This window comes from Notolabrus celidotus, chromosome 4, assembly GCF_009762535.1.
Source record: "Notolabrus celidotus isolate fNotCel1 chromosome 4, fNotCel1.pri, whole genome shotgun sequence".
Lineage (NCBI taxonomy): Eukaryota > Metazoa > Chordata > Actinopteri > Labriformes > Labridae > Notolabrus > Notolabrus celidotus.
The window spans coordinates 3428345-3452930 of NC_048275.1; the positions used below are offsets into that span (position 1 = coordinate 3428345).

The 24586-nt window shown below is 46.5% G+C and overlaps 2 protein-coding genes across 4 annotated transcripts in view; one reads left to right on the plus strand and one right to left on the minus strand.

Moving 5' to 3' along the window:
• jag1b (jagged canonical Notch ligand 1b) overlaps positions 1 to 18777 on the plus strand; it is a 43039-nt gene extending 24262 nt beyond the window's left edge. Inside the window, exons 11-26 of the mRNA XM_034681515.1 lie at positions 45 to 91; positions 502 to 675; positions 1056 to 1206; positions 3238 to 3402; positions 5432 to 5545; positions 5639 to 5752; positions 5935 to 6048; positions 6461 to 6577; positions 7303 to 7330; positions 7697 to 7782; positions 8271 to 8384; positions 9985 to 10094; positions 13462 to 13701; positions 14934 to 15065; positions 15270 to 15411; positions 16960 to 18777. Of these exons, the coding sequence (XP_034537406.1) occupies positions 45 to 91; positions 502 to 675; positions 1056 to 1206; positions 3238 to 3402; positions 5432 to 5545; positions 5639 to 5752; positions 5935 to 6048; positions 6461 to 6577; positions 7303 to 7330; positions 7697 to 7782; positions 8271 to 8384; positions 9985 to 10094; positions 13462 to 13701; positions 14934 to 15065; positions 15270 to 15411; positions 16960 to 17435 (2324 nt within the window). The 3' untranslated portion in view covers positions 17436 to 18777. The remainder of the gene's footprint in view (positions 1 to 44; positions 92 to 501; positions 676 to 1055; positions 1207 to 3237; positions 3403 to 5431; positions 5546 to 5638; positions 5753 to 5934; positions 6049 to 6460; positions 6578 to 7302; positions 7331 to 7696; positions 7783 to 8270; positions 8385 to 9984; positions 10095 to 13461; positions 13702 to 14933; positions 15066 to 15269; positions 15412 to 16959) is intronic.
• A 565-nt stretch (positions 18778 to 19342) lies between these two features.
• Positions 19343 to 24586, minus strand: part of slx4ip (SLX4 interacting protein) — a 63059-nt gene continuing 57815 nt past the window's right edge. For all 3 annotated transcript variants that reach the window (XM_034681519.1, XM_034681520.1, XM_034681518.1), the window contains exons 7-8: positions 21042 to 21148; positions 19343 to 20961 (exon numbers count right to left, since the gene is read on the minus strand). In XM_034681519.1, the coding sequence (XP_034537410.1) occupies positions 20226 to 20961; positions 21042 to 21148 (843 nt within the window). In that variant the 3' untranslated portion in view covers positions 19343 to 20225. The remainder of the gene's footprint in view (positions 20962 to 21041; positions 21149 to 24586) is intronic.

Below are 24586 nucleotides of genomic sequence, written 5' to 3' on the forward strand. Positions count from 1 at the left end.
CAAGCTGTTCAGAATTAATCCTCACATTTGTTTTTCCCGTGCAGATATAAACGACTGCAAGGACCAGTGCCAGAATGGTGGAACCTGCAAGGTACGTGTTGAGCCTTATCTTGTTTGTTTGCGTTGTTATCTCTCGGTGACGTTTGCAGCGTTTTCTTTTATAAAGTGTTCTCTCCAAAGCGAGTGGAGCTGTTGTGGAATTCCTCTCTGAAATGGAACCGGAGGGGGAGAGGGTTCAGAGGGGTTTCTGAAGGAGGGGCTGAAAGCTTCTTGACCACACTGGATTGAATTACCATAAACATGATTGTGTTGATCCGGTGCCAGGAAAATGTGTTGAAACAATCGCAGAGCTGTGATCGTGCCCCCCCTCTCCTCTCCTCTCTCTCTTGGTCTTTGTTCCTCGCTCTGGTTTGACAGTTATTGTTGGGACCCCACCCTCTCTTGGAGCCGTTAATCAAACACACGGCACCAACGAGTGTAACCATGCTGTCTGCGTTTCAGGACTTGGTGAACGGCTACCGCTGCGTGTGTCCTCCTGGGTTCGCCGGCGAGCACTGCGAGAGGGACATCGACGAGTGTTCGAGCGCCCCGTGTTTGAACGGCGGGCGCTGTCAGGACGAAGTGAACGGCTTCCAGTGTCTCTGTCTCGCCGGCTTCTCTGGAAACCTCTGCCAGGTACGACGGCGACTCCTAGGACCACACATGTCTCTCTCTCTTTCCCCCTGCATTACTGTATCTCTGGGTTTGTTGTAAAGTTTTCCTGCCCCACCCTCTTAAACGGCTGTTGTTCCACAGTCCTCTTTTTAAAAGGGAGTGCTTTGTTGAAGCTGCTCCTGGCTACAGCGGGATACATTCCTCAGCGCTGAAGCCCAGACTCAGAGGACGGCTCCCATGTCTCTGCCTTGTTTTTCCCCTCCGTCTGGGCTCTGTGCGTGTGTTGTTTCCTGGCACGGCCTGCAGGGAGGATGCAGTGGGTTTCGCTCTGTTTAGTGTAGCAGAAAGTATGTCAGCTATCATGTTCACCGCTCTCCTTTTCTGTACCTTTTCTACCCCAGCTGGATATCGATTACTGCTCGCCCAACCCGTGTCAGAACGGAGCGCCGTGCTTCAACCTGGCCACCGACTACTACTGCTCCTGCCCCGAGGACTACGAGGGCAAGAACTGCTCGCACCTCAAGGACCACTGTCGCACCACCACATGCAAAGGTACGATCTAAGCGGCAGCCTCTAAAAATATGAGTCCAATGCAGAAGTGTTAAAAACTGCAGTTCCTGAAGTGTCCACTTGAGGCTGGCACCAGAAGTACTGGAAACCACATACACACCAATTCAAAGAAGCCGATCTTTACAGCAGAAATAAACATGTTTACAGCCTGGTTCAAAAGACCAGTGCAGTCTGGATAGCTTGTTTCTCGATCGGCACACACTGTAGGGGGGTGAATTTTTTCATAATCCGGTAATATTAAAGATATTGAGATTACTAGTCTTCCAATGAGAGGCACAGCTGACTTGATTGACAGGTGGGAACACTGTAGCTGTTGGCTAGGAGGCTCAAAGCCCGCCTCTTTACGTCACAATACTCGACAGCAGCAATATGGCTGCCGCCGACGATTAGCCTCAAAACAGCGCTTCAGAAACAGATGGGTGACGTCACGGATACTACGTCCAATGGCGTAGAGTTGTGTATGGACCGTAGGGACGTGTCCCTAAACGATGGCTGAAATGTCCCCATTAATATTAAGGTTGAAGGGGACAAAAATGCTCTTCAAGGGTTCATCAATCAATCATTCAATCTTTATTTGTATAGCACCAAATCACAACAAACGTTATCTCAAGACGCTTTTCCAAACAGAGCAGGTCTAGACCACTCTATGTTAAATTATGAACAGAGACCCAACACCAAGACAGGATCAGACTCAGTCTGACCCCACCTTAGTCCATCATGAGCATTGCACATCGCAGTATTTAGCTAGTTACAGTGGCGAGGACAAACTTCCTTTAACAGGCAGAAACCTCCAGCAGGACCAGACTCATGTTAGACACACATCTGCTGAGACCGTGTTGAGTCTGGAAAGACAGATAGAGGGGAGTAAGAGAGAGAGGTGATAGTGATGAGACGAGTAGAAGCTGTTGCCGCTGGAGTCCAGAACGTCTACGGCAGCTCAGAGGGACCTACGAGACAAGGGAGCTCAGGGACTCCAGAAAGGTCTATGGTTAGTAACTTTAATGGGACAGGAAGAGTTAAAGTGAGAGACAGGCAGAGAGAGGAGAGAGAGGGAAAGACAGGATCCCAGTGTGTCAGTCTAAACCTATAGCAGCATAACAAAAGCTGGTCCAAGCCTGATCCAGCTCTAACTATAAGCTTTATCAAAAAAGGAAAGTTGAAATCCTTTCCCACTTCAGAACCGCTTCCCACATACGTCTTTGAGACCGGTCTGTTTACTGATTGGCTGAGCTCCCTGTAGGCTGTTTCGCCTGCAGGTCTCAGTGTTGACGGTGCGATCATGTCTGAGGACGTTGGCAGGCGAGAAAAGAAAGATGGACACCAGAAGCTGTTTCAACAAAGTGTTAGTCACCAGAGGAAAGTAGTCCCCCCTCATAGGCAACCACTAATGAATGCTAAACATGGTTTCTGTTGCAGTATGTCCCCACCATGTCAAAATCAAACCTACGTCCGTCTACGTCCATATTTATACAGTCCATGGGTGATACCCGCTCTTTAGTTTCTCTGGACCAAGGTGAGCCGGTTCTGCCCCCCCCCTCCATCCCTTCACTAAAGCTCTCCCTCTGAGCTCCTTGAGAATCTGGCAGACGGCTGATCGCTCTGTGTGTGTTCTCCGTAATGACTTGGTGGGCTACCTCTTCTTTTTCCCCCTCAGTGAGCGTGCACATTTTTCTACGTCTGTGTGTGTAATTGAGTGAGTGGACCAACCACAGAGCCAGATAGCTGAGGGTGAGACTCTCTCTCGCTCTCTCGCTCTCTTGGCAAGGATGAAGTGATTACAGGGGGAGCGGACTCACCCTGCCCCTCTAACCTGATCAGACAGGGGGAAAGGAGGGATTTCAGCAGAGTGAGGGAGATCACTCTGAATTGCTTATGAAAGCATAAAAGCTTATCGCCGTTTCTTCTATTTCTTCTATGAAGCGCTGTTTTCAGAGGCGAGGAACTTCTCTCCTCCTGATTCTGCACGGTGTGATCGTCTGTATGTCTGACTGCGTCCTCCTCCTCTCTCTGCAGTGATTGACAGCTGCACGGTGGCGGTGGCGTCCAACAGCACGCCCGGAGGAGAGCGTTACATTTCCTCGAATGTGTGCGGACCTCACGGGCGCTGCAGGAGCCAGGCGGGAGGGCAGTTCAGCTGCGAGTGTCAGGAGGGCTTCAGAGGGACGTACTGCCACGAGAGTAAGCCTCACTCATCACTCATTCAATCATTCAGGCTGTCTGTGTGCTGCAGGTTTCACACAAGGTGTTGCAACACAAATGGCTTCACACCAATTAACACACGCCTACACACACACACACACACACACACCCACACAGCATAAATACACAAAGGACTTTGTGACTAATAGAGCAATTAATAACAAACAAGAAGGGAGAATAAAGAAGCTTCAATGTTGCCAATTAACCGTGAGAAAAACCCAGACAGAGAGACAAAGCAGGAAGAAGTAGGACACACTTATTTATAAATATAACGACAGGAAGACGGATACACCGGACTTTATTTACCGGATCAGATCCAGTCCCCTCTTACAGACCGGACTCAGTCTGATCTCATCTTAATCCACCATGAGCAGAGCACTTTGCAGCATTTAGCAAGTTACAGTGGCAAGGACAAACTTCCTTTAACAGGCAGAAACCTCCAGCAGGACCAGACTCATGTTAGACACACATCTGCTGAGACCTACCGTGTTGGAGAGAGGGATAGAGGGAGATGAAGAGAGAGAGAGAGAGATGATAGTGGGGAGACGGATAGTAGTAGTTGTAGCAGCTGGAGTCTGGCACGTCCACAGCAGCAGAGATCCAGAGGAACCTACGAGACAAGGGAGCTCAGGGACTCCAGAAAGGTTTAAGAACAGAGAGAAGAGAGGGAGACCAGAAGAAAGAAAAAGAGGAGAATAAATGACAGAAGGAAAGGACGGGAGAAGAGAAGGAGATATACAGGATGAAGAAACATGGAAAGAACAAAGAGAGGAAGGAATAAAGGAAAAATGAATGAAAGAAAAAAAGGAGGAATGAAAGAGAGAGAATGAGAGAAAGAAAGGAGGAATAAAAGAGAAAGAACGGAAAGAGGAATGAAAGAGAGAAAGAAAGAAAGAAAGAAAGAAAGAGAAAGAAAGAAGGAACGAAAGAGAGAATGAAAGAAGGAATGAAAGAGAGAAACAAAGGAGGAATGAAAAAAAGAGAGAAAGAAGGAGAAAGAGAGAAAGAAAAAAGGAATGAAAGAAAGAAAGAAAGAAGGAATGACAGACCCAAAAAAAGAATCTACAGCAGAGATCCAGAGGAACCTACGAGACAAGGGAGCTCAGGGACTCCAGAAAGGTCTAAGAATAGAGAGAAGAGAGGGAGACCAGAAGAAAGAAAAAGAGGAGAAGATATGGTGAGGGAATGACAGAAGGAAAGGACGGGACAAGAAAAGGAGACATAAAGGATGAAGAAACATGGAAAGAACAAAGAGAGAAAGAGAGAAAGAAAGAAAGACAGCAGGAAAGAAGGAAAGAAGGAATGACAGAAAGAGAAATGAAGAAAGAAGGAATGAAAGAAAGAAAGAAAGAAAGAAGGAAGAACTGAAAAGAAAGGAGAAAAGAAGGAAAGAAAGAAAGAAAACAAAGGAATGAAATAAAGAAGAAAAAAGAAAGGAATAAGGAATGAAAGAAGAACAGAAAAGAGAGAAAGAACGAATGAAAGAAATAAAAAATAAAAAGAGGACAGCAGGAAGGAAGGAATGACAGAAGGAAAGGAATAAGAAATGAAAGAGAGAAAGTAAGAAGGAATAAAAAGAAAAGAAAGAAAGAAATAAGTAAAGAAAGCAAGAAAGAAAAGAAAGAAGGGTAGAAAGAAAGAAAGAAAGAAAGAAAGAAAGAAAGAAAGAAAGAAAGAAAGAAAGAATAACAGACCCCAAAAAAGGAATCTACAGCAGAGATCCAGAGGAACCTACGAGACAAGGGAGCTCAGGGACTCCAGAAAGGTCTATGGTTAGTAACTTTAATGGGACAGGAAGAGTTAAGTGAGAGACAGGCAGAGAGAGGAGAGAGAGGGAAAGACAGGATCCCAGTGTGTCAGTCTAAGCCTATAGCAGCAGAACTAAGACCTGGTCCAAGCCTGATCCAGCTCTAACTATAAGCTTTAAAGTTTGGAGCCGTCAGATAAAGTCTCTCTCAGTTTGCAGGTCTTCAGAAAGTGTTTGTTCTAACATTGTTTACATTTCCAGACATCAACGACTGTGAGAGTAACCCGTGTCGTAACGGAGGGACCTGCATCGACAAAGTCAGCGTGTATCAGTGTATCTGCGGCGGCGGCTGGGAGGGCGACCACTGCGAGATCAGTGAGTGGGAGCGCTCTGATTATTAAAGCTTCTGTTTCATGATGTTTGACTTGTATATAAATAAATGTCTCCTCTGTCCGCCGTCTCCTCCAGACATCGATGACTGCAGCACCAGCCCCTGTCATAACGGAGGGACGTGTCGAGACCTGGTGACGGATTTCTTCTGCGAGTGCAAGAATGGCTGGAAGGGAAAGACGTGCCACTCCCGTAAGAGCCCTGTTTGAGTTTATTCCCCACGCCCGTGTAAGTCTGTCTGTGCAGGCTCACGGTATGTGCTGATGGCTGTGTATAATTACCCAATCTTCCATACAGTATGCGTGTGTTTACTCAGACTCGTGTTGACTCCAGGAGCAACTCCCTAACACATTTTTGAAACGCTCTCCCTCCAGGCGAGAGTCAGTGCGACGAGGCGACCTGCAACAACAGAGGCACCTGCCACGACGAGGTCGACACCTTCCAGTGCAAGTGCTCGCCGGGCTGGGAGGGTACGACGTGCAACATCGGTGAGTCACGCGGCGGCGGACACGGCGGTTTGGGTTTGATGTGTAATAGTCAGAAAATAGCTCTGTGGGAGAGCTCCGTGTTGTCTGGGATATTAATCAGATCTGTCACATCTGAGAGGTCCACAAACAGATTTGATCCTCTCCCCTCTGTCAGCGCTCCCCTCTCCTCCCCTCCTCCCCTCCTCCCCTCCTCCCCTCCTCCCCTCCTCCCCTCCTCGTGCTCGCCCAGTTCTCCCTCTCCTGTGAGCGCTGACAGATATCCGCTTTAAATCCCTGATTGCACTGACAATGCACTTCAAAGCGGAGGAATGCAGATTCCCTGGGCGCAGAGGAAACCCCTAAAGAAAAAAAAGACTGTTTCAGGTTTACGAGCTCTGATCGTCTTCCTCTGTTTCGCTCTCTCTCCTTGCAGCCAAGAACTCCAGCTGCCTCCCCAACCCCTGTGAGAACGGCGGTACCTGCGTGGTGAAAGGAGAGTCCTTCACCTGCGTCTGCAAGGAGGGCTGGGAGGGTCCCACGTGCACGCAGAGTAAGTGTGGGTGAGGGAGGGAGGGAGGGAGGGAGGATGAGAGGGGGACAGTTATTGCTATTAAAGGATGATAAAGCTGCTGCTGCTGCCGGGTGCAGAGGTGAACTCCTGCGTCTGATTAAACCTCACTACCTCCTTTTCTGATTTAATCTCCTCCCTCTCTCTCTCTCTCTCTCGGCCATGAGAGGAGAAAGAAGAAGAGGAGGAGGAGGGAGGGAGAGGGGCTCAGGAAAGTGGAGACAGATGTTTCTCCCCCCTCCACACCCCTCTCCCTCTCTCTCTCACTCTCTCTCTCTCTCTCTCGTTGTTGCATTCCTGTCCAAACAGTGACATGTCTGCTTGTTCTTCAGCTCTCCTCACTTATATTCTCCAAAACATGAATTCCCCGACTTTTTGTGAAGGAGGGGGGGGACGGAGTCAGGGTGGGAATCTGGGTGTGGAGGTGTTGTGGGAGGCGGTGAGGAGGCGGGGGAGGCAGGGGGGGGGGGGGTGTGATTTCATATTTGAGGGTGAGAGTGGAACGAGTGTTTGCTCTGTTTTTGTTAATAAGGCAGAGAGTGAGCGTGCAGCGCGGCGTCCAGGCCCGACTGGCCCAACACGCCTCTGCACACGCAAGCCCAGACATGCTCTCTGCTGTCATGTTGCACCAAACATGAGTGAGAATAACTAACACTTCTCTCTCTCTCTCTCTCTCCCTCCCTTTCTCTCGTCTTCTCCTCCTGTAGATACCAACGACTGCAGTCCCCACCCTTGGTAAGTGGAAGCCAAACATTTCCTGTAGATTCAGAGCGATGTAAACAAGCGGCTCCTCCTGTGTCAGAGGTTCTCACCTGCTGCCTCTCTCCCTCTCTCCCTCTCTCACCCCTCCCTGTCATTCCTGGGATGCAATCAGCTCTCTCTCTCTTTTGTGAACTCCCAGGCGCGACTCTTATTTAACCACACACCGCTGCAGCTACACTCCCAAACACATGCACACTTGTTTAATATGAAAACGAGTCTGATTGCCTTAATTGCCTTCAATAAACTGTTATTATACTCAGACTGGTGAGAAAATCACTCCAGTTCCTCCTCCTCCTCCTCTCATGCTCCTTCTCTTCTTCTCTTCTTCTTCTTCTGCAGCTACAACAGCGGCACCTGCGTGGACGGGGACAACTGGTACCGCTGCGAGTGCGCCGCAGGCTTCGCTGGTCCAGACTGCCGGATCAGTGAGTATTAACCCTCCTCGTCTCTGTCAGGGCAGGTACAGACCGTCACATTCAGAAGGTCTAGCCGGCCAATTATCTGCGCTTTTTGGGCTGCGGGCCAGACCGAGCCATTTCGGTGTCACTCCGCCTCCGCCGGGCCCTGATGCTGTCCCCCGGGGGAAAACCGGCTTAGCGAGCCAGCAGCTAATCAGCCGTGCTCTCTGACACTGATTACACAGATTGTTTTCCCTCTTAAAGGCTTTCAGATGGCCACATTCTTTCCCATTGCAAAGCCTTTGTTCTGCTAAGTCCAGCCTTCAGCTCCTGCATACCTGCTAATGATGCTGCCTTTAATAAAGCTGCATGGGGGCCAAAGTGTCCCCGGCTGATTCAAAGCACATTCGCTTGTTTTATTAAGTGCCGTGCGTACGCGGCGTTCGAGTGACACATGACCTCTGTGATTTAGATCTGTCTCTTACCCCTCTCTCTCTCGCTCTCCTCTGTGGCAGATATCAACGAGTGCCAGTCCTCCCCCTGTGCTTTTGGATCCACCTGTGTGGACGAGATCAACGGGTACCGGTGTCTGTGTCCGCCCGACAGGACGGGACCTCACTGTCAAGAAGGTACGAAGCTTCACCCGACCATAACAAACTCATCAACACAGACACAAGTTTGGACACACCTTCTCATGCAGTGTTTTTATTTATTTTAATTATTTCCAACATTGTAGATTAATACTGAAGACATCAGAACTATGAAATAATCTGGTTTTGCCATAATCTGGATTACAACAGTAGTCAAATAGGACTATCAATGACTAACCCTGCCTCTGAACAACACAACTGATGGTCTCAAACACATTAAGAAGGCAAGTCATTCTACAAATGCATTCCAGGAGACCACTTCATGAAGCAGACTGAGAGAATACCAAGAGTGTGCAAAGCTGTCATGAAGGAAAAAGGGGGCTACTTTACAGAATCTAAAATATAAAACAGAGGCTGTTTTCAGAACCGACTACTATACTAGCAGTACGTACTGCTTTGGTCTAAGTTCAGTCTGTAGTAAGTGAACAAGAGCAAAATCTGCAGCCTGCCTCGCGTACTGTTTCCCACAATGCACAGCGCTCCTTCTCCTTCCCACCCTAAATCATGAGTGATGCTAAAGAAGCAGTTTCTCTATCAGCTTGGTCGTTGTTTACTTCCGCTTTCTGAAACTTGAAATCCAGTGAAGTCTGACCCAGCGTACTGCAACACAGATCCAACAGAAGAGTCAGACTACAGACTAAATTCTTAGTCTTATTTGGCTCCAGCATTGTGAGGATTGTTGCACGGTTCAGGACTTTGATGCAGTTACTACATTAGTAGGTAGTATGTAGCAGGCCGTTTCCAAAACAGTCATATTCTGCTTTGTTTTACACTTTTTTGTAAATTAAATAATTCCATATATGTTCTTTCATAGTTTTGATGTCTTAGGTATTAATCTACAGTGTTTGAATGAGAAGGTGTTCCCAAACTTTTGACTGGTAGTGTATCTCTAGCCTCTCTGCATCAGCTCCAGCACACATTTTGAGACCGTTCAACTCTTTGCACCTCAGAGCTGGTATCACCAAAGACACGCTGCATCACATCCTCACACAAAACCACGGCTGAGACTCTCAGGGTGACTCATGATACCTGAAACATGACCCCTGATATTGATAAAACCAGCGTACAATGCTTCTGCAGGACTTAGTAGATTGCAAGACAGTAAAGTAACGATGCATCAGGATATCTGATGAACTGAAGAATAGAAAGATGCAGGAATATCTGCAGATATTTTGCACCAGTGTTGTGAGGATTGTTGCATGATTCAGGAGTTTGATGCATCGCCTCGTAGATATTTTGTCCACACTCTTAGATGCAGCTCTTTCATACGCTCCAAGTAGCTGAGAGGTAGAACATTGAGTGCATATCAGGCGTACATGTTTAAAATAAGAACATGCACATTGCTGCTTCTTATTCTTCAATCCAATGCTTTAACTTTGCATGTTTGCATGTTTTTACAGATTCTTTTAAACCCGTTTGCTTCGTGCATTTTACATTTTTTGCCTCAACATTTAAAAAGTTCATGCAGGAAAAACATTCCTGCACGACATCGTCTTCTTTTCTTTGTGCCGTCTCTTGATTTTGCTGTTTTTTATGCACAATATTAACAAACGTGTAACTCTGACTGTTTTCCCCACAGTGACGAGGAAACCGTGCTCCGTGAACGGACACGTCACCCCCGACGGAGTCAAGTGGGACGAGGACTGCAACACGTGTCACTGTGCCAACGGGAAAGTTGTGTGCACGAAGGTAAGACTGCGACTCTGCCAAAGCTTTGAGTGATGCAGGGAGGTTTTTACGAGGGCTCTGCACAGCTGTGAGGAGCATGAAGTCATTGTTGACGAACAGGAGCAGCTCTGTGGAGAGAGAGAGAGAGAGAGCACGGGGGTTTGAGAGACTCTGAGGTTGGCTGCGTCTTGAACTGTACTCGCAGATCTCACGGTCACTGTCGGCGTCTCGGGGTGGAGCTGGTTTGGGAGTGTCAGATTCGAGATGATGCAGCTTGTTTTGAAAAGGAACACAAAGGCTGTGTTGGGAAAAGGTTTCAGATGCCAGTTTAGACTCTCCCAGCGGGTGAAGACGGGGTGATGTACAGTAGCTATCATTATCGAGGAACAATGCCTCCCTCTCTGAAACCGCTCCCCTCAGGAGGAATCACATCACGCTGTGAACACGATCTGCACGGCTCGGCGTTAAATCAGAGTCTGATATGGGAACGCGGTGCAGCGTGGGATCACAGGTATTCTCAGAAACAGTAACTCGTGTGTCTCATGCTCATCGCCGAGCAGGTTTCACATCAGGCAGGGAGAGGAATCCAATCGAGTCAGAGCCGCTGTAATCCACGAGAAATCGAATCAGTGGCTCCGGGTTTTCCCCCCCTCCACATGTTTACTCTCCTGTGAAGTGCTGAGATCTCTGATCTGCAGAGCTGTCGGCACATCTCAGGACGAGGAGGAACTCTGCAGACATTCAATGCAAGATCCTGCAGATTTAAAATGTTGCTTCACCGACTTTCTGATCAGATTTAAAAAAATATGGATCAAAATTTGCTGCTTTCAGTTCTGCAAGTACTTCAAGAGTTTTAAAAATACAAGGTTGTATAGAAATGGATGAAAGAAATACTCACACACTATCTCAGAGTGGATCTCAACTGGTGAAGCATCATGACCCACATTTTATTAAGTCATTTAATTACAGGCGACGCCCAGCTTTAGGCGTGATAAACAGTCCGACTCAGCGAGAGAAACAAGTGCATCAAAATAAAGAAGCAGCAGAGACTTTAAACCAGTGATAGACCGATATGGTTCTTTCAGGGCCGATACCGATTATTAGTAACCCAGGAGGCCGATAACCGATATTTGGAGCCGATATTCATTTGCAGTCATTGTCTATTAAACAGCTTTTCAGATTTGCAACATGTAAAAGGTTTTTTTATCTTAGACTATAGACATCTTTGTTTTAAAATTCTAACACAAAGTGCAGGGAGCTCCCAGGATCAGCAGCATGTCTTAGAACAGGGGTGTCAAACTCATTTCAGTTCAGGGGCCACATTCAGCCCAATTTAATCTCAAGTGGGCCGGACCTGTAAAATCATAACATAATAACCCTATAAATAACAAAAACTCTACAAAGTACATTCTGAAAATGTTTATATTTCATGAACTATCTTTTTACAAAAACAGTTGTTGTATTTCTCGCCATGATGAGTCTCATATAGGGCCATATATTATATTCTTTAAGCCCTGAAACCTGCTGTAAACACACCAAACACACAGGTTACCCATTTACCTGACACAGAGTGTAATGTTTACTGCAAAAGAACAGATAGATTATACTAGACCTTTATGGACCCCCCAGCCGGTCCAAAAAGTCTATGATTTTCCACCGGATTATGCAAACTGCAAATATTATTTTTCCTCAGTTTGAGAGAAAAAACTCCCGTAGTGCCATTCAGGTGCCCCCCCCCCTGTAGGACAAATTTGAAATACAAGTTACATTTATTAAAAAATTGCAGTCAATGTCTTCTCTGTAATTTCAAAAGTCATTCTGTGGGCCGGATTGGAACCTCTGGCGGGCCGGTTTTGGCCCGCGGGCCGTATGTTTGACACCCCTGTCTTAGAAAGTTCAATGAAAACTTAAACAAATAAATATCTCCCTAAAGTTTCCTAAAATGTCAATATAACTGAAATGTTAATCTTTCACAACTGCAGGGAGAAATGAGCCAAAATAACCCCGTTTTAAATTGATCTCTTATCGGCCGTTGGATTTTTAAAAAAGGCCGATGCCGATATGCGTCTGTCCCTACTTTAAACTACACCTCTTATTTTTCAGACTCACATCTGGGACTGAAGATGTCTCAGTGACCCGCTTTAGAGTCCAGACTAGGGATGTAAGCTTTAAGTATTCTCTGTGATCGATCTTTGGGAATGTTAACGATCAATTATCGATTAATCATTTAAAGAAACGTAAATGTCAAGAACAATGCCAAATGCATTTTATCACCCTGAATCCAATTTTCCTTCCCGACACAGTGTTTATAACTGACAGTATTAAATATCTACGGATCGTATTGAGGTGTTCAAAATGTTAAACATGCTGAATATCATCATGTGGAGCAGGCTCATAATCTCTGCAGACATACAGTAATAAAAGTGAAGGCTCAGACTTCAACAAGGGAACTGAACAGAAACAGATTTCAGACTCACAGTGTCCAGTTTTCTGTCTACTCGTTCTTATTGAGAAAAATAATCATGTGAACGCGGTCAGGTGTCAGCCGGGAGCGCAACCGGGTCAGAATCAGTCCGGCGGTGGAGAAAGAAAGCGCTCGTGGAGACCTGTCACTCAGCCACTCAGCCGCAGCCCCCAGCTGAGCGTCACACCTTCAGTCAGCTGATTCACATCCAAACATGCTTTAGACTTCAAACACCTCCCTGATAGACGAACCAAATATGAGACCACATGATGTTTGTTCCACGGGAGAGAAAAGTGCTACTCGATTAATTGTTGACATCCAGAGTCCTGACCCAGTTGAGAACCTTGACTCTGATGAGTCACATGTTGATGTTTGTACGATGTTTATCATCCTGGATCGGCACTTTTAAGCACGTCAGCTTTGCAGTTATCATAATTCAGAGTGTGCAAGACGAGGAATTTGAGCCCGTCGGGAAATTCATCATGCTTCTAAGGCGAGACAAAGTAATGCTGAGGCTAGTTTCGTGGGTTATTCTGTCTTTATGTGACGTGTGGAGTGTTAACAGTGATGTGGTTGAGTTGTGTTCACACTGTGTTTGCTTTTAATCCCAGAATCATCACTTCAATGATTCTTAATTTTCATTTGGCACATGTTTTTGAAGACTCAGAGCCTGCAGGTCAGGAAGCTGTGCACAGGATTAGTGGATGTTTGAGCTAACTGCTAATGCCAGCATGCTAACGTAACATGCAGATGATTTGCAGGTTTCTGTAGTTTGTGTTTGCATGTTCATATTTGTTAATCAGGACTCTGAAAACAAGTACAGATGATTATTCTGCAGGCGAACAGGTCAGGAGTGAAACTGAATGACCTGAGCTCTGTTCTCATGAAACCCGTGACATTAACTCCTCCCTCTGTCCCCTCCAGATGTGGTGTGGACCGACATCGTGCCACGTCGGAGGCAAAGGCCGGAGCGGGTGTCCTTCGGGCCACAGCTGCCTCCCCATCAGGGAGGGCCACTGCTTCGTGAAGCCCTGCATCGGCTTAGGAGAGTGCTGGCGCTCCAACCCTCCCCCGCCCACGACCAAGTGCCACCCCAGCTCCAGTTTCCAGGACAACAGCTGCGCCAACATCACCTTCACCTTCAACAAGGAGACCATGCCTCCGGTGAGTCACCTGGGCGGCGAGGAGATCAGGTTTTTAAACGTTCACGGCTCTCCTCCAGAAACATGCCAGACTGGAGATCAGATTTTAGATGCTGCAGGAAAGAATGCTCTAGCTTTTCTTTCTCTCGTGCAACTCGGTCGTGTTTGTAACCTTTGAGAACACACTTTAAATAAGACTCAGAGACTTCAGGCTTTATGCAGCTTGAAGCTTAGACGTCAGTTTATCTTTATTCAGATTATCATGACCTTAAGGAGCCTTGAGAGTAGACAAGGAGATCCCTTTCTTTGAATTGTCCTTCCCCTTGTTTTGAAATCTTGCGATGTAATTGCACGCTCCAGGAGCTTGCAGGGATCTTGCTGCAGGGCTTCATTGCTTGCATGATCCTGTTGGATGTAATCCAAGACAAAAACATGCTAACTAATGCATCTTTTACTAAAGTTATGTTACCTTAAGGTTGTACAGATCTTGGGAACATGAGGCATTTGAGAGTAATCCATGAAAGTTGATCAAAATGAGTGAGAAACCAGCGATGCAGGCACCGTGTGTCTGCTGCAGAGAGGATGATCTGAAACTCTTTGCACAGATTGTATTTTGGAGGATGTTTGAAATCCACAGTTTTCTTCTAGATGCATTTTTTTGTGTCATTTTTGCATAATCTGGTGTAAACACACGTCCGAACTGTTGCATGCTCTCCTCTTTAAGTCACTGTTTCAACACTTGATTCACAGCTAAAGTTTCCAGACTTACAGATCTCTTAAGCTCAGGTCATAAGAAGCATTTGGAGTTCCAAGAAACTCAGAAGTAGGCAGCGACAGACTCGTTTAAACAAAGAGAAAAAAAGACATTTCACTTTTCTCCCAGTTTCTTTTTTTTTATAGAAGTTCTTTTTGTTCTTGAGAATCAGTCACTCATGACTCCGCTGCTCATGCCAGCCCCCTCTTAACCCCACCGCACTTCAAGATTGATTTTAGGATCTTATGGATTTGAGCTAAATAGGACCACTGGCGACTCTGTCACCACAGAGGACCGTCTCCCGCCAGCTCCCTAACAAGCATGACAGCAGATAGTGACAAGCATACGAGTCTGTGGTCTTTAATCTAAATGAGGTGGAGAAGTGTTCTGCCAAAACTCAGGCGGTTATTCTTCTTCTTCTTCTTCTTCTTCTTCTTCTTTCTGATTGCCGTCTCTTTTCCATGAGTGTAACTTCTGCTTCCTGTCGTGTCCCTGTGCAGATCCTGACGGTGGAGGATGTCTGTAAGCAGCTGAGGCGTCTCTACGTAGTGAAGAATTTCTCCTTGGAGCATTCTGTGTCCATAACCTGCGACCCCTCATTCTCAGCCAGCAACGAGATCCACGTCTGCATCGTAAGTACCCCCCCCCCTCCTCCTCCCAGCCTCTGCCTTCATTAATGCACGCTCCAAACCGCTTTGATTCGTAGCCTGCAGCGTGCATCCTCTGCAGGATTTAGGTTTGGTTGTTTTCTGTCGTCAGCTGACAGCGAGTAAACATGATAAATGGCGGGGACGATTGAACTTAAACCAACCTCACTTTGTTCTTGGCACTGACAGTCTACCGAGGACCATCGCTTGGACCAGAGCCCCATCAAAGAGCTCACAGACCGGATCATCGACCTTGTTAGCAAACGCAACGGGAACAACACCATCATCACCGCCATCGCAGAGGTGCGCGTGCCAAGCCCCAGCAAAACTGGTATGAACCGCATCCCGACTCTTCCTGTGAATTTTCCTCAGACTTGCACACACTTGCATGTGCAGAAAAAGGGTGGGAGGATCTTTCAATTTTTTTCCCTCCTGAGAAAGATCAGAGATGGAAGCCAAGCCCTGAGAGAGACAGCGATGGCAGGCAGCTGAGAGAAATGTGCATGTATGAAAAATAACTCCTCGCCCTCCCACGTAACTCGGCCCGCCCAGGTCTGCCATCTCATGGAGCTTTTAGGAGAGTCCAGCCAGGGTTTGGATGGAAAGAGCAGAGCTGTTGGCTGCCGGGCTTTAGATTGGCTCGTCCTGTGACTAGTTAAGACTCCCACATGTGTCCGCCATTCATCAGCGCGGTGACAGCAGACCGCCGCCACGGCCAAATAGAAGCAGCCTCCTCCTCTCTGTGCAGGGCCCAGGGGTCAGGGTGCACAGACAAAAGCATGCTAATGATTCAGCAGGGTGGATGTAGGGACAGAGTAAACGTCCCAGATCCATAAAAGCCTTCTAGCTGGGTAGTTTGGCATCTTATGTCCATAGTTTAAAGAGGGTAGATCAATCCAAATCCATGATATGGGATTTCATGACTAAATCCGTGACGAGGGCGGGGCTCTTTCAACCATGGTGGCCCTTACTCTGGAAGTTTAAACCAACTGATGATCTCTTTTCAGCAGCTGGTCTTCCTCAATCAATCAATCTTTATTTATAAAGCAACAAATGTTCTCCTCAGAGTACGGTGTAGACCTGCTCTGTTTGGAAAGAGTCTATGTTCAGAGACCCAACATCAAGACCGGATCAGATCCAGTCCCATCTTCCAGACAGGACTCAGTCTGATCTCATCTTAATCCACCATGAGCAGAGCACTTTGCAGCATTTAGCAAGTTACAGTGGCAAGGACAAACTTCCTTTAACAGGCAGAAACCTCCAGCAGGACCAGACTCATGTTAGACACACATCTGCTGAGACCGTGTTGGAGAGAGGGATAGAGGGAGATGAAGAGAGAGAGAGATGATAGTAGTAGTTGTAGGCAGAGGAGAGAGAGGGAAAGACAGGATCCCAGTGTGTCAGTCTAAGCCTATAGCAGCATAACTAAGAGCTGGTCCAAGCCTGATCCAGCTCTAACTATAAGCTTTATCAAAAAGGAAAGTTTGAAGCCTACTCTTAAAAGTAGAGAGGGTGTCTGCCTCCTGGACCCTGACTGGTAGATGATTCCAAAGGAGAGGGGCCTGATAACTGAAGGTTCTACCTCCCATACTACTTTTAGAGACTGTAGGTATGATGAGCAGGCCTGCATGTTGGGAGCGTTGTGTTCTAGAGGGGTAATAGGACACTATGAGCTCTTTAAGATATAAAGGAGTCTGATCTTTAAGAGGATTTAAGGGGAGCCAGCTTAGAGAAGCTAACACGGGAGAGATGTGCTCTCTCTTCCTGGTTGCAGTCGGTCCTCACTGCATGTCCTTTGTCTATTTTAACTCATTCAAGGCAGATTTCCAGAAGCTTAAATGTGCGTCCCCTCATTGACCGTCCTTCCTTTTCTTTCCAGACTACCTGGTGCCCCTCCTCAGCTCCGTCTTCATCGTCATCTGGGTCCTGGTGCTGGTCTCCATCCTGCTGTGGTGCATGCGCCGCCGGCGGAAACAGAGCAACCACAACGGGACGACGGTCACCGGCTCCGAGGACAACACGACCAACAACGTGCGGGAGCAGCTCAACCAGATTAAGAACCCTATAGAGAAGCACGTGGGCCTCTCGGTGGCCATCAAAGACTACGAGAACAAGAACTCCATCATTGCCAAAATAAGGACAAATCATCCCGAGGGGGATGAGGACGACAAGGAGAGGCACTTACAGAAGGGCCGCTTTGCCAAACAGCCAGCATACACACTGGTGGAGAGGGACGAGAAGACGCCCATCTCCAACCCCAACTCTACATCCAAAAACCCCAATTGGACTAATAAACAGGACAACAGAGACTTGGAGACAGCAAACAGCATAAACAGGATGGACTACATTGTATAGCAGACAGCTGTGTTGCGGTGCAACCAAGCCTAATGCCTTCACACCCCGGTGGTGGGTGGAGCGGGGGAGCTTTGGCACGTGTAGTTAGTACACTGTCACGTCAGCGGCGACCCCTCAGTATTTTCAGATATTCCCCGTGTTAATTTAAGTTTTGACAAGCTGGCTTACACTGGCAGTGACGGTTGCTTTGGTTGGCTGGAAACACGAGGCACTGGTAAACATTTCACTGTAGATCCAACATGTCCTCCTCCGCATTTCATCCTTTTAAACGTAGCGGACGCGTGGAAGGGGCTCCTGGAGTAATTGTTGTACAATGACTAAAAAACGACCCGACGTGTTCGACACTAGAGCTAACCATCTTAGTTTGTGTTTGAGTTCTTTCTAGTTCCGTTTGGAGAAAGTGCCTTTTTTCAGCTTTTAGACTTCAGCAACTGTCAAATGAGAAAAAAAAAGATCAACTTTATTATTTATTTTTATTTTGGGGGCGGGCGGGAGGGACGGGGGGGTTCAATGTCAGCAGTTGCTGCCAATATGAAGAATTTATGTGTCGATTTAGAACATGTAGATATGTACATTTTTTTATTAATCATTGTGTATATTTGATTTATTAACTTAATAATCAAGAGCCTTAAGATATCATTCCTTTTTATTTATATGTTCTGTCTAGTTTGAAGGTTTTGATAGCTGTGGAAGCTCACCATTTCTTTCAATTACCTGATTTTTTTTTCCAAAGCCAAATTTCAAAGAAGACAAAGGATGGACACTTTTCGCCCGAGAGAGACTTTTTTTTTTTTGTTCTTCCACACATTAGACATTTCATTATTTGTTGCCAGGACCTCGATTTGAAGACAAGTGAGGTTAGGACGACGAGAACACGGCGGCTGCTGCGAGGGACCGACATGGTGGCAGACATATTGCTTGCCACTACTGGATTATTACTTAAGGGAACAAAGATCCTTCAGCGGCTTCAGTTTAACCCCAACGACACATTTCAAAGGCAAGTCAACATGACATGCCAGAATTCCCATCTGCGTTAGTCAGCGTAATATCATAAGTTTAGAGTACTTGAAGAGAAAGGGGGGCGATGGGAACACTGTAGAGTCGGACGACACACACTGCCTTGCTCAGAGAGTCTGCTTTGTTTCTGTGCACATTTGTTTCTTTTTAAAAAAATGAGGCTCTTAAAGACAAACATGTTTTATCTCATCTGTTAACCCTTTGAGATCATGGCAACATTTTGTCCTATTTTTGACTTTTGTGTTATGAACTTGAGAATTATGTGTTGATCTGGCAATATATTTTTGAAAGTCATATTTATTAAATATTTTGTATGAAAAGAGAATTAAAGTTGTCTTTGTTCTGGAGAGCGGAGTGAAGCGTCTGTCTGTGATGCATCCAGCCAAACATGCGGCTGGCGTGGGAACGGCTCCTGGAGACTGGAGCGCGGTCTCTGTCCAAATGTGTTTACTGCTGCTGATTATGTCCTCCTCGTACTAAGACCAAAATACCCTCGCTCCTCATGATCCTTGGACAATGATGCTCTTTTTGTTTGGACTCAAGTCGCAGCTTAACCTGATTGAAGACGTTCTCTGCAGAGTCTGTTTAAAAGGATTAAAGCCAGGGTGGGAGATTATCAGCACCTCTTCAAAACAAGCCTTAAACATATGAGAGCTTAAGACAGAGAGGTCAGCTTCACTAATCCGCCATCTTGTCTCTGGAAGAAGTTCCTGCTCTTCATCTCTCACTGAAACTGGAACAGAAGAATCAGTTACTATCAGTAAATAAAATGCAGCAGTTTGATGAAATGTCACAGTCAAATTTGAAGGATTAGCCGGTCTAGACTGCTTCAGGATAACAATCTGCACTTTTAATTCACGCAATCTGATCACAGAACTGATGAAGACATCTTCATGTTTGGGAAAAACCAATTTATTTACATGTTAAAACGTCTTTCCAGTGATTAAAACACAGTTATGTCATTATGTTCGGGTTTAAATTGGGACTGTTGCCCGGGTTGCTCCACGCTCCAGCAGCCCTGCGATGACAGCCGCTACATCTCAACCTGCGATACCGTAGACGACCTGCTGTTTCCAAAACAAAACCACAAAGCTCATCGTACGCCCAAACATGCTGGGTTCAAACTCAATAAAACAAAAGGAGGAGGAGGGGAGGGGGGGGGGGATAATAGCTTCAAATTTAAGGATCCATTTCAGGTAAGCGCTGAGCAAATTGTGTAAGGATGAAATGAAACAACAAGAGTAGATTTCTTGAGAGCAGGGGTGATGAAATATTTCTGGAAACAGCAATCAATCAGCGCAGAGCTTCAGCGGGGAGACCGGACAGTTTTCAGACACGTAGGAGCCAGAGCTTCAGAGTTTCAGAGCCATGACGTACTGCATGGCTCCTGCCTGTCTGAAATCCCCAATCTCTGACACAAAACCAAATCTAAACTCCAATTAAAGCTTTCTGACTTTCATTCGCGAGCCTCTCTTGACCACGGCTACTTATGGGTGGAGGCCGAGTCTGATTCAAATATTTGACAAAGCAGAACAGAAATGCTCACGTATCGTCTGCCATACTGCACTCAGTGTTTGATGTGTGTGTGTGTGTGTGTGTGTGTGTGTGTGTGGCTGTGCTGCACATGTGAAAAGAATAGATGTTGCAGTTAAAATGTGACACATGTACAAAAGCCTGGCGTACATGCATCTGGAGTAAACATGCAGCCTGACACAATATCATCTCTATCTCTGTGGCGTCAGGCATCTTTACTGTAGAGCGCCTCTCCCCCCCTCAGGACCTCTTCTGTCGTCGTAATCTGGAGGTTCTGGGCACATTTTCACTCCCCTCCTCTCCGAGTGTGGATCTGGAACTAATAGAGGAGCCTGAGGATGCAGGCTTGACAGATAGGCCCCTCAGACTTGCGGCCAGCCTGTTTTGGTTTGTCTGTGCCGTGTTATTGCTTGTGAGGGGGAGCCTCTGGGCCTGTTTCCCTGGAGTAAGCAGCTCGACTTCCAGTGTGGTTTCGCTGCACTCTGAGACTGGGAAAGCCTTGGACTCTGCCTCTGCCCCGGCTTCGGCGGGAGGAAGGGGCTGCAGAGGAAGAAGGTCATGCTTGGATGTTTGCGAGGAGCCCTCGTTGGAGCGGGTCTGCATCGTGCCTGGAGGTCTTCCAAGACACGTCCTCTTGGCCCTCTGTGGGTGAAGGTCTTCCCCTGCATCACTTGGCTTGCTCCTCTTGCTCTTGCTCGTCTCCTGACTGAGTTTCAAGTCGACTAAAGAGGCCTTATGTGGGCTGACTCTGTCTGGAAGACTCTCTTGCTTTCGAGTAGTCGCAGACTGAGCGACAGCTTCATTTAAGGCTCTTGGGAACGGCTCCTCGTGGTCTGCTGCCGTCCTTTCCGAGCTGGACGCCGTCTCCTTCGGGTTTGATTCTCTTAATTCCCCTTTCAGTCTGTCTCTTTGGTCAATCAGCTGCTCCCCCGTCATGGAGCCGTAGAGCTCTCGCTGGACGCTGGCTTGTTTGGCTCTGAAAGAGGAGAAGAGGATGTGAGCAGTGTCCTCTCTGACTGACGGGGTTTGGAAAGTTTTGCGTTAGATCATACTTACATCTTCTGAAGAGCAGTCTTCTTTGTTTTTGTGCAGCTGTTTAAAGCCTCTTGGGTTTCTCCCGCTCTGGAAAAATATTCTGATGTGCTTTGTTCCTTCAGCTCGGCCTAAAGAAGACAAACGAAACCCACGTAAACAAAAAAGGAACATTCCTGACATCGACTGGAAAGATGTTGTTCAAATGAAAGATTAAATGTTTACACAAACTCATCCCCTCCTGACCCTCCTGTATCCCAGCGTGGGTTATATAACAGTGCCACCTTATTATCCCAAACTATGATACATAACGAAAAGAATGTCTTCTATTATTTCTCTGCAGACACTGAGTAGCTCCCCTGCTAGCACGATGAATTAGTCCCTCACTTAAAACTGTCAAAAGCAACCACCTCAAAGGCTTCGGAAAATAATCACCAGCTTGTCTTGGTGTGACGTGTGCTGCTCAGCCTCGGCTGTCTGAGGTTTGGAGTGGAGCTCGCAGCCCCAGGCAGAATTACTATATGGTGAAACCATGTTGACAAGTTAAAACAGCGATTAAAGGAGGATCATTAGCGGGATGATGGAGCACGGGAGGGAAAAATACAACATGGAGTATGACTGTTTAAATGCAAAGAAGCATCTAAAGAAGAACAGGAGGTCAGAACAAGTTATAGAGAAGGAAGGAAGGAAGGTGTCTCCAATCTCTGCCTCATGCATACCTGTGAGAGAGGTTCAATACCCCCAGAGGTGAACCTCTGAGGCAGAACAAGGAACAGGCCCGAGATTGGCTCTCACCAACATGTGCCCTCAACAGGCCGCTAATGAAGGTTAATAACAGACCTTTTCCTTGGCTGACCTGGAACAGACTCTGGATTTATGAGAGGACGACAGACCCCGGTGGTAAATTGAGCAGAAAGTAAAGGTTGAGAGGTTGTCGATGTATCAGAAATGAAACCACTTCAAAAGACCCGATGAGGGATTAGCACAGTAGCTCCGGTTTAGCAGTTCAAGAGAGCAAGCTGCGACAAAGGCTGAATGATAAACTGCTTCGGTCCTCCAGTCCTGGTTTTCAGGATCCAAGACTCGGCTTGGACTTGATGTTTGCTGACTCGTCTACAACATTGGGCTCCAGTCGGAGGCATTAGTCTGTACTCGTCAATTTTTAAGGGACACAAAGAGACCAAATACGTTCAAACAGTTGCTCCACTTTGCTGCTACAGGCTTAAGGCTGATTTTTACTCCTGCGTCTCCCCTACGCAGCAGGGGCTGACGCAGAACGCCTGAGGACAGTCTGGTCTCTCTGATAGCTGGTCGCCTGCTTCCGGCCCCGCTACGATCTCTGTTTACTTTTCCACAGAGATTCAGAGCGTGTTCTGTTAATCTACAGCTGATACATGTTGCTGTTTATCATACAGACATGATTACATGAAGAATAGAGAGGAGGAGATAAGTTAAACGGCCAATACACGGCCGATGAGCAGGGATCCCTGAAGTGCTGTAAATGCAGGAAATACAATGCCACCGAGCGGACCAATCACAGGGCTTGCGGTCTGCTTTAGACTGCTATAGGATCATACTGCTGAAGGAACTGACACACTGGGATCCTGTCTTTCCCTCTCTCTCCTCTCTCTGCCTGTCTCTTACTTTAAAGGTGACATATCATGCAAAATTGACTTTCTAATGGTTCTTTACCTGAAATCTGTGTCCCTGTCTACAAACCCCCGAGAATGAAAAGAATCCATTCTGCCCCTGTTTTGATTTCTTCACCTTTCTGTAAATGTGTGTGAAACCAGCCGTTTCAGACTGCCATGTTTTTGTTACGTAACAACAATATCCGGTCTGTAACAGGAAGTCAGAGCTCGGAGCTTGTTCAGCCCATAGACTGTATAAAATAATACTGAATCCCTCCTCCGTTTTTCATTACCTGCACAAATGTGTGCTAACAAGGAGTTTAGGAGGGAGGCATGCTAGTTGTAGGCTGTCTTAATAAACACAAAGGTCGCTTTGACTCCCCACGTCTGCAAATTTGAAGATCTAGTGGATGATTTTTATTTATCATGGATAAGTGCTAGCGCTAGTTAGCATAGCTACTTAGCTACATGTCCTAGCTGTAGCTGTGTACCAAGACACACGTCTACATACTGACAAATAAAACAACAAGAAACACTAAATCTGTGACCAATCCTTCAGAAAAGGTCCCGCTGCCTTTCTGGCAGAGGTCGCTTTGACTCCCCACGTCTGCAGATTTGAAGATCTAGTGGATGATTTTTATTTATCATGGATAAGTGCTAGCGCTAGTTAGCATAGCCACATAGCTACATGTTCGTAGCTGTGTACCAAGACACACGTCGACATACTGATAAATAAAACAACAAGAAACACTAAATCTGTGACCAATGGTTCAGAAAGGTCCTGCTACAGGCGCCTCTCCGTCAGGATCAGATTCAGAGGGTTGAAGTAACGTGATCTCTGAGCAGCCGTGTATATTCAGCCAACATGTAAACATTAGATCAACGTGCTGGAGAGCCGAGGCACATCCACTTCCGGAGGGGGCGTGGTCAGAGGGAAAACAGAGTGTTCTGATGAGGAATGAAGAACAGGACTTTTCAGGCAGACCAAAATCTGATTTCAAAGTGTTTTTTTGAGCATAAACTTCAAAGACATGTTTTGGGGACCTCTCAGACCAATATATGTTGATGAAAAAAGCGGGATATGTACCCTTTAACTCTTCCTGTCTCATTAAAGTTACTAACCATTAAGCTTGGTTACCAAAAACTGGTTCCATTTATCCGATTCAATAAGGAACGTGTTTTTCGGTTCCTAACAGCGACATAAATCTCTCAACATTAAACCTCAGTGAGAACTTAGCAGTCCACAGGAAGTTTTTCTCATGTATCAGGACCCGCTGTGTCAGCGTAACGTTAGGTCTCGTGTGACGCAACACGTCAACAAAGTCCTTAGAAGAGGATCATGGTGGACCACAACAAGCGATCAAAAGTTTGGCTCAGCTTCACTAAAAATGATACAAACACAGCACAGGGAGGAAGAACGTCCAATATGACACTTACCTAAACACAGTGTTAGTTTGAGTGAGGCTCTGTCTTCGTTACAAAACACAGCTGAGCTCAGTTCTGCAGAGAGATGTTGTATGTTTTGCACATTAAGTAGTTTGTTCTGTCTGACATCTATCTTGTAATTTTGTATCGACCTAACATCTCACTGGCTGCAAAAAAAGTTTACCTACGGGTACAAATAAAGTAACCTGAACCTGAAGCTTGTTGACAAATATTTGAAACATATTCTTGTTAGATATGAGTTCACAGAGCTCCCCGTCATCCCCTGATCATACGAGGAGTCCCTATCGCGCAGAAACTGTGTTCACTTTAGAGATGAAGAGCGAGTGTGAACGAGGAGAAGTAAGTAATCATGATTTGTAGATTCCCTTGATCTATCCTGATAAGAAAGAGACTTTTTTTTTTTATGTTTTGGGGCATTTTTGCCTTTAATGACAGGACAGCTGAAGAGACAGGAAATGTGGGGAGTAGAGAGAGGGGGCAACCCTCTGCAAC